General features: G+C 36.5%; 1 protein-coding gene across 2 annotated transcripts in view; it reads right to left on the reverse strand.

Moving 5' to 3' along the window:
* Positions 1-1,609: 1,609 nt before the first annotated feature.
* The window catches only part of LOC144963817 (uncharacterized), a 25,163-nt gene continuing 16,154 nt past the window's right edge, over positions 1,610-10,618 (reverse strand). For both annotated transcript variants that reach the window (XM_078897752.1, XM_078897753.1), the window contains 2 exons: positions 3,636-3,682; positions 1,610-3,322 (listed from right to left, as the gene is read on the reverse strand). In XM_078897752.1, coding sequence (XP_078753878.1) covers positions 2,150-3,016 — 867 coding nt within the window. In that variant the 5' untranslated portion in view covers positions 3,017-3,322; positions 3,636-3,682 and the 3' untranslated portion in view covers positions 1,610-2,149. The remainder of the gene's footprint in view (positions 3,323-3,635; positions 3,683-10,618) is intronic.

Raw genomic sequence — 10,618 nt, forward strand, 5'->3', positions numbered from 1 at the left:
AATTAAATAAATATTATCGTATTTACCCTGGCTCCAGTCTTATGCAGGTGTCCCCTCCTACAGTGGAGCGGACCTTAATCAACAACGTGCATATATTCGAAGGTCTGATAACCGAACGTAATTATGGGCTTAATAGGATTCAATAGTAATAATAAAAATAATAATAATAATAATAATAATAATAATAATAATAATAATAATAATAATAATAATAATAACAATGATAATAATAATAATAATAATAAATAATAATAATAATAATAATAATAATAATAATAATAATAATAATAATAATAAATAACAATGATAATAATAATAATAATATAATAATAATAATAATAATAATAATAATAATAATAATAATAATAATAATAATAATAATAATAATACATGACATTTATAACGAGCATTTTCATCACTGGGTCATAGTCTGATGTCACGTTCGCCCAGCAACGAGCAGCTTGGTTCTAATCAAATAAAATCGTTACTTTTATTCTTCATGCTGGCTATATTAGTAAGTCTGAGAACCAAAAGCTGTAACTGGACATAAAGCTTGACATAATTTTTTTTTTAAATTGAGCTTTTATATAGACCAATATCCAATAATGTGCTCAAAGAGCTTTACAAGGGTCCTTGACCAAACAGCAACACGAAACATGTAGAACGCCTGTTAGGCGGTATTTCAATTTTTTTTCCGACAGAGACAACAGTGTGAACGGCCAGGTACTCATGTTACACCTGAGTACGGAAAGTACTCTGCGATAGACTAGCGTCCTATCTAAAGGATAGCAAGCAATTGATATTGTCCGTTGTTTCAAGCTATAGAAACCAGGATAAACTCCGGCTGCATGGGCTCAATGGCTGTGGAGGACTACTTTCCTGAGGGGTACATATCAGTCTCTGGAATCAGTGGTCGCCTCAAACCGACTACTGACAGGCCAAGGCAGGACTGCTGCAAACATGCATCGGTGGGATCTGAGGGAGTCAGTCGACTGTCCCCACTGTCCAGGGAACGCCAGAGACAGCAGACCACATAATCTTACACTGCCCTGTGACGAGATTGGCCTCAACTGTAGTGACGAATTTAAAGACTGACTGGAGACTTCCAGTGTGGAGATGTAGCCGCCATACGCTACTTCTGCTATCAAGCTTTACAAGTGTCTTTTTCCACGCGAGTATAGATATGTCAGTGCATGACATAATCAGTCGGAAGACGAAAATTTTGGATTTGCATTTTCTGAAATAATATGCTCCCTAAAGCATTTTAATCTTTATTTGAAGTGAATCGGGGGATTTTTCATGAAGTTATGGTCAGATGTATGGGAAAGGTATCCAGCAACTTTTCTCAAATTTCATACTTTTTCAACTTGACTAGCTTTAAAAAATATTTAGAAGTGAAATTAAGCTTTGATATTTCCCGACGGTGTACAAATAGGATTGATTTAATCATTTATGACAAGAATTCATTTTTGATAAAAATTGACCTTCTAACTAAACTTGGCAATATCTCAGCCCAAACCTTTTCACCATCCGACTGATTATGTCATTCACTGTAACATATATTCCAGATAAACAGATTGATAGAAATCATTTCATACAAAAGACAATATCATTGTACTGTTTGAATTTATTGGGTGACTTTTTTAAATTGAACTATCAGGATTTAATTTATTTAACATTAACTATTATATACGATAGTGAATATGGCGATAATGGTGATGATGATGATGATGATGATGATGATGATGATAAGAGTGATGATGATGATGATGATGATGGTGATGATGATGATGATGATGGTGATGATGATGATGATGATGATGATGATGATGATGATGATGATGATGGTGATGATGATGGTGATGATGGTGATGATGATGATGATGATGATGATGATGATGATGATGATGATGGTGATGATGATGATGATGATGATGATGATGATGATGATGATGATGACGACGACGACGATGATGATGAAGAGGATGATGATGACTTGGTCAATTGGAAATGACGTTGGAATGTCTTAGACATTGTTACATTTCATGACAGTAGTGGGTGTATTGGACGAGTTTTTTGGGAGCGTAGAACTCGTCCAATACACCCACTACTCATGACAAGCCTACACACACACACACTGACGGGCCTATCAAGAACACTGTTGACTTTCATCAAGAAATCGGCTATTTTGTGTTATTTCAAGACAGCCAAGCGACGTGTCTTTTCGCTGCACAAAACTATACATAGACTCCAACTGTGAACAGTTTACCGATAACACATTTCGTATTTCTAATTCACATTTATGGTTGTATTCATTGGATGAACACACGTCCACATTGTACGTTGTACGTAAAACTTTAGGTGTGTTGTAAGGAGATGGAAGAGACAATTTTCCAAACGGCCTTGACCTTAATGGAAAAACCGACGTTTTTTCATAGACGTAATGGCGGATGTACTTGGAATGGACGTCCCAAAGATGGGTAGAATTTTGACCAAAGAAGAAGATGTCCAAGAAAGGCCATGTCCAGCTATATCTGTGGCATGGCGTGGACACGTCATCAAATTTGGATAGTTTTCTATACAGTTTCCAAGGAACTACTTTTGTATCTAGATGAAAACGAGGCTGCAGTGTTTGAAGTACCGTGTGCAATTTTGTTATCTTGCGATGGTCGACGATGACGTCAACATCATCATCCCACGGAATGACGTCATGATGACGATACGAACCGAGCAAAGATCCACCGTAGAGAAAATAGGTTATGTTGTAGTTTGAGATTGTTTCGTGAAAACGTTGTAAAAGATCCATCATGCTGGCTTTTTCCTCATCGGTCATGCGTGGTTTGAAGAAACGATGCAAGGATTGTATCCCTAAAGAATGACTGAAATCCTTTACTGTTGGTTGGATTGCAGCTCCAGCAGTTTGGGCAGAGAAATAAACAATGGCGTACAAATAGGTATGGACAAAAGTCATGAAGCAGACTGCTGCAAATAGTACCGCCATTTTAGAAGAATGCATTCACCAGTAATCCAAAATTGACAAAGACATGGCAATTTTATAGTATTGATGACGACGACGACGACGATGACGACGATGATGATGATGATGATGATGTGCGGTGAAGAAAAGGTGGACAGATCTAATAATATTATGTCTGTAGAAATAGATATCATAATATTGTTCTTATACTCAAAGCACATTTCTCTCTTCCAAGGAATGTGTATCGAATCCAATGATTTTTCTTTGATTGAAGATGACCAATGCTGCTGACAAAATCATCCATGTTCGTTGTTGTATTGATACTAGGATGCTAGAATCTGTGGACTGTAAAAAGTAATAACAAACTATTAATATAACAGCTTAAAACAAGAACAAAATACCAAACCCGCAACGTTTCGGGCTCAAAACCCCTCTTCAGCCAACAACAAAAAGACCTACAGAAGAGAGGACCTACAAAATATCTCTGTCGTCTGTCTAGAATTTAGTCATGAATTTATGTCTTAACTGTTTTGTTATTTTTGATGTTGGCCGAAGAAGGGTTTTGAGTTCCGTGTTTGGTATTTTGTTCTTTTTGAATGTGTTATATTCATTGTTGTTATTTACATGTTTTTTTGTATGTAATGTAGACTCTATTTACCAGTCCATCCAATTTCCCTTTCTACATCAAATCGGTCACAGTGAACTCTGAAAATAAAAAAAGAGAAGAATCAGATGTAAATCATTTAATAACAAAAGTTTTACGTACGTCGCGTTTTACGCGGGTCCATTGACTCAAATAATGGGGAAGAGAAGATGTGACGTCACACATCCCTATGTTCCGGGTCAAAACTCATTGGAAGTGTGTATGTAACAGTTTCTTCCGGAAAACTAACAGTCTACATGTTACATTTTGAATCATAAGGTGGCATGTTTGCTTTTGTCTTTAAGGGGCATATCTGATTTTAGAAGTAGAATATAAAGACAGATTCATGAGCTTGAGCTTTTATATAGCGCAATATCCACTATACGTGCTCAAAGCGATCGCTGACCAACAGCAACACGTAACATGTAGAACGGGGCATGACGCCTGGTAGGCTATACTGCAATTCTTTCCGACAGAGACAGCGCTGTTATCGGCCAGGTACTCATTTTACAGCTAAGTACGGTGAGATTATGTTAGTAAAGAGTCTTTTCCAAGGACTCAACTATGCGCCGACCGAGGCTCGAACCCAGGATATTCCGATCCGAAAGCGAGTGCCATACCACTAGACAACATAGTCGCACAACAATCAAAAGGTTACATAAGGTGGCAAGTTTGTTTTTTGCTTTTAATTCTCTCCTTACCAGCTATTTTCAGATATTTACCCAAAACTTTATACTCACCCAACCTCAAAGTAGATTTTTCAAACAATATAGTAACGAGTCTATTCTATATTTTGTTCAGAAACATGTGACCCTTCGCCTCAAACGGTATTAAGTCGGGATGGTTAAGATGTTGAAAATTGAATTTATAGCCAAAAATATCAGACTTGTGTTGAGTTTGTATGTTTTATTGATGAGAATGGATACCATCTTTTAGGGTGCTGATGCCAACAATTTATATTTTTGACCAGTTTTAACATTAAATTCACCTTTGAAGCATCTGGTTCGTTCCGACATAATACCGTTTTGAGACGAAGGGTCACAAATGAGCTCTGCAACACAGTTTTTATGGCTTTAGCTATAACTATAACAAAATGAAATCAGAATGAGAAAATTGTTGGCTGCATCGTAACGAATGTGACGATTTTCCTATGGGTGGAAAGGAGAGAGTTAAAGGGAATATCTATTTTAGTAGAAGGATATAATATGGGCAGATTCTTATAGGGAATGAGATTAGCGGAAGAGTAGCGTCCCTTGATTGGACGTCACCGGCGGAAAAGTTGATAGAGAGAGAACGTCATATTGGTTGTGCGCATGTGTCTCTAGTCCTCGCTTCCGGAGACACTTCACCGAAAGCGAGGACGAGAGAGACGCATGCGCAAAACCATGTTGACGTTCTCTCTGTAAGGTGATGTCCAATCAAGGGACGCTACTCTTCCGCTAATCTCATTCCCTATAGTTCCAGGGCGCAGCAGAAGAGCGATGATAGATGATCTTTAGTGACGATCGCCATTTATTTAGGCTAAAAACAACAAAAATAAGATGCCATCACTCTGAAACCAGAGGATCCGTTGCACAAGTTATGTATCCATTCCTCTGGAGGACTGGTTGCACACTTTCAAAGAGATTGGAACCAGCATTTTCACATCACACCTTATATACAATTGATTTTCTGGTTCTGTGAGTAGAAGTGTATCACGTAAAGTACGAGCTGTTAATATCTGGTATCTATCTACCGATAGCGCAGTTGGTAGAGTACACGCTCGGTCTACGGTAAAATCGAAGTTTTTTTTTTTTTTTTTTTTTTTTTTTTTTTTTTTGTGATCCAGTTCACCGAAGGCCTGGTTTCACACTTTCAAAGAGATTGGAACCAGTATTTGGTCATCACACCTTGAGGAATTGATTTTCTGGTTCTGAGAGTACGTCAGTATAGAAGTGTACCACGTAAAGTCCGAGGTGTTAATATCTGGTATAGTAGGCATTTTGGGCTATCGATAGCTCAGTTGGTAGAGCACTCGCTTCACACGCAAAGAGATCGAGATCAGTCGACGGTGAAGTCGAAGATTTTTTTGGGTTTTTTTTCCAACCCCCCCCCCCCCTCCCTCCACCCTGTCCACACAGAAGTGATTGGGTAGCTTGGTCTATTAAATCTGGTGTAAAGTACTTTGCGATACACTAGCGTCGTCCTATCCAAAGGGTAGCAAGCAGTTGCTATTGTCACGTTTCACGCTATAGAAACCGGGATAAACTCCGACTCCATGAGTCTACTAATCGCTCTGAAGACCTACTCTATAGTAGATATTTTGAAATCAACAAGTAAATAAAAGTAAGAAATTCAGGAGCATACATCGGTGTAAGATAAAGATTTGAACAAGTGTGTATGAAAGGTGCCAGACACACCAAGAAAGAAAAATACAAGAAAAAAACATACCAAAAAATCAGTCGAACTCGACTACTGGGTATCGAACCTCAGACCTTCTGATTAACGGTCAGATGTGCTACAATTACACTATAAATAAAAGTAAGAAATTCAGGAGCAGGCATCGGTGTAAGATAAAGATCTGAACAAGTGTGTTTGAAAGGTGCCAGACACACCAAGAAAGAAAAATACAAGAAAAAAACATACCAAAAAATCAGTCGACCTCGACTACTGGGTATCGGACCTCAGACCTTCTGATTAACGGTCAGATGTGCTACAATTACACGTCTGACCGGTAATCAGAAGGTCTGAGGTTCGATCTTCAGTCAAGGTCGACTGATTTTATGGGATGTTTTTTTTTCTTATTGTATTTTTATTTTCTTGCTTTGTCTGGCTCCTTTCATACACAAAAAAAAAAAAGCGCTTTATAAGGGGTCCCTGGCCAACAGCAACACGTAACATTTAGAACAAGACATGACGCCTGTTAGGCGATATTACAAATTTTTGTTTGGACAAAGACAACGCTGTTAACGGCCAGGTACTCATTTTACACCTGAGTACGGAGTAAAGAGCCTTCTCCAAGGACTCAACTATGCGCCGAACGCGAGGCTCGACCCCACGACCTTCCGATCCGAAAGCGAGTGTCATACCACTAGACCACATAGCCGCACACTTGTTCAGTTCTTTAAATGAAAGTAACACACTGAAATTTGTCTTCTCCCCAATTATATCATTCATCCGTGTTTTATGTTTCTAAGCGGTTTTCAAAATTTATCTCCCCCTTTTTCTTTTCTTCTTTTTGTTTATTTTTCTTTATCTTTTTCCTGTCTTATCCATTTCTTTTCTTTTCTTTTCTTTTCTTTCATCTTTTTTTTTTCGTCTTCAAATCATGACAGAAGCAAATGAATAGCAAAGTACTTTCACAGCCTAAGCTGAAAGGTCATTCACCTCGATAGGGGTTTTTGGGGTTTATTTATTTATTTATTTATTTATCCAAGGATAAGCTAGATATTATTATTCCACGAAAAAGGTGATATTTAAACCCTCGTTACTTATCAGGATTCGAGGCGCTGGGACTCACACAAAGAATTAACCAATTAACTGACGTACTCTGGAAAAACACTTATTTTTTAAAAAATTTGCCAGAAAACTCGTTCTTCAAATATCGATCGACTTAAATGACTCTCATCTCGGATAAAACTCTCAAACCTGGGGCTTTAATCAGGACGTAGCGAGGTCCCAGGTTTGAGAGCTTTTGCTAAAGTGGGACTCTTTGAAATCCATCGATATTTCAAGGACGAGTTTTCTGGCCAAATTTGTATATGAATGTTTTCCAATGTTCGACAGAAAACTGGTTAAATGTACGAACTTATAGTGAAAACCAAGCATTGTTTCGTATTTTTAGCATTCCGTCAAATGGGGTTATTTTGCCTAAAGGGGAACCTTTACCTCTTGAATTTTGGACCAATAAGAGATCGTTTAGTTGTATGCCAATGGGAGCGATATATTATCAGGTTTTCGTCCAACCGAGTAATCAATCACGTGATTTGTTGCTGTCCAACGATTGGATATTTTTTTAAAAATGTAAGCACGCTGCATTGTTTATAAAAGTTATACACATACCCATGTGTCAAGCTGAACAATGACCAATTGTGATGTTAGATATTTCAAAAACTGTGAACACTTTTCACTATGTGTGTCACTCTAAGCACAGTTGCAATGTGACCTATGACGTCGAGCACATGGAAAGGTATTATATCATCCCCCTTATGTCCATTGATAAATTCAAGCCTTTTAACATGTACAATAACTGCAACAAAGCTGAGAGTATTCAAAATGCTCCGAATTCACAGAAGCAAAGTTTCCCCTTGAGGCCAAGCCCCCCAAATTGACGGTACTAGTTTTGTTTTGTTTTTCAATAGATAGAAAGAAGTTGACGTCACTCGGCTCTTTGTTGTTGTTTTTTTTTTTTTGTTTTTTTGCCATCCACGTTTATGAGTAATTCTCACTTAGCTGACTTAACTGCATTATCCAGGCTATACACGTTCAAGCTTACACACAGTTTTGTGTGTGGATCCGTTATACTTCGGGATAGCAATGTTGTGAGCTTCTTAGCCAAGCGCATACTATCTATAAAATAGAGCATTTCTTGGGGCTCAGATACTGAGACAACCACAGCGCACACATCATCATAGCTTGTGGCTCCAACACCGAACCCACTCCACAGCATCTGGGAAGCAGACTCTTAGGTCATGGTCAGTGCTGCTGGGCGGCCAGTCCTAGCATTGTCTAAGGATGTCCTCCATCGTCTTCTCTGGGGATCGTACACACGTACACAAGTTAGTCTAGTCTCAGCCATCGCAGCTGGGCGGCTAGTCCTGGCATTCTCTAAGGACGTCCTCCATCGTCTTCTCTGGGCATCCACACGTACACAAGCTAGTCTCAGCCATCGCAGCTGGGCGGCCAGTCCTGGCATTGTCTAAGGACGTCCTCCATCGTCTTCTCTGGACATCCACACGTACACAAGCTAGTCTCAGCCATCGCAGCTGGGCGGCTAGTCCTGGCATTGTTTAAGGACGTCCTCCATCGTCTTCTCTGGGCATCCACACGTACACAAGCTAGTCTCAGCCATCGCAGCTGGGCGGCTAGTCCTGGCATTGTCTAAGGACGTCCTCCATGGCCTTCTCTGGGCATCCACGTGTACACAAGTTAGTCTAGTCTCAGCCATCGCACAAAAAGATACTATCACCAATCCCGGGTGCAGATGAGAATTGTCCCACCCCCCTCCTCCTCCCCCCCCCCCCAAACATGATCACTCAAAATTAACCAAAGTTTGTATTTATAGAATGTAAGTCATATACCGTTGCTCTAATAGTATACATAGTCATTTACTCATGAACTCATAAGTCGAGTGGACTTTTTTATTTTTTTGCAAAGTCTGCCTCGAGGCAGGTGGATATTTTGGGATTGTTTTATTTTCTTGTATTTTTTTCGTTCAGACACGCCTTTCCAGATCTTTACTAATGCTAATAATCCTGGCAAATCTTCAGGACGTAAGAGCCTACAAGTCACAAGAAATGTTCAGAAGGTCTGAGGTTCGATCCTAAGTCGAGGTCGATTGTTTTTTTTTTTTGTTTTTTTTTGGGGGGGGGGGTTGGTTTTTTTTGGATGGTTTATTTTTCTTGTATTTTTCTTTCTTGCTTTGCCTGGTACTTTTCATACAAACTTGTTCAGATTTTTATGAAATGTTAACGTTTCGGGGCATAGACCCTTCAACAGCAAGACACAAATAATGAACTCCAAAATAAGAAAAATAAATTAATCTTTGAATTTTCGTGTTTTCTTCAATATTTCTGTCAATTTTCTGAATCGATGATGGATGATGGAAGGAAAGAATCCTCTCAGTAACATAAAACACCAATCGTAGTCGGTCGGTACCTACTTGTTTTATATCACAGTGAACAAGCACCTCGGGGAGTTTGTAAAAGGGTAGATTAATATTTGTATGCGGCAGACACGAGTGTCTAGTCGTACCTCTAGGCGTAATGGGAATGACATATTATCGGTGCTAGAAACCACGACAGGTATCGCACCTGTAAAACTGTTTTATTATTATTATTATTATTATTATTATTATTATTATTATTATTATTATTATTATTATTATTATTATTATTATTATTATTATATTATTATTATTATTATTATTATTATTATTATTATATTATTATTATATTATTATTATTATATATTATTATATTATTATTATTATTATTATTTATTATTATTATTATTATTATTATTATTATATATTAATTATTATTATTATTAATTATATTATTATTATTATTATTATTATATATTATATTTATTATTATTATTATTATTATTATATTATTATTATTATTATATATTATTATTATTATTATATTATTATTATTAATTATTATTATTATTATTATTATTATTATTATTATTATTATTATTATTATTATTATTATTATTATTATATTATTTATTTATTATTATTATTATTATATTATTATTATATTATTATTATTATTATTATTATATATTATTATTATTATATTATTATTATTATTATTATTATATTATTATTATTATTATTATATATTATTATTATTATATATATTTATTATTATTATTATATTATTATTATTATTATTATTATTTATTTTATATATATTAACATTATATTATTATTATCATTATTATTATTTTAAAAAACACAGTATGTGCTATTTGGTTAACATTGCGTATACTGGGTTTTTAAAAAAACACGGGCAGTGTTGATGCTATTGCTTTTATCAAAGAAGCTCACAACATCCACCAGCCGGATATAACGTACCGACACACGAAACTATTTATAACCTTGAACGTTTATAGTCTGATTGATAGAATTTACTGAGGCCTCGTTCTACATGTTACATATTGCTGTTGGTCAGGGATCCCCTGTAAAGCTCTTTGAGAACATGAAGTGGATATTGCGCTATATAAAAGCTCAAGTTTTAAAAAAAAATTTACCCGTAGGTACTTTCAAGCAATCGATTCGACTCCAC

Source organism: Berghia stephanieae, chromosome 2 (assembly GCF_034508935.2).
Source record: "Berghia stephanieae isolate SIO BIC M18660-M18661 chromosome 2, UCSD_Bste_1.3, whole genome shotgun sequence".
Classification (NCBI taxonomy): domain Eukaryota; kingdom Metazoa; phylum Mollusca; class Gastropoda; order Nudibranchia; family Aeolidiidae; genus Berghia; species Berghia stephanieae.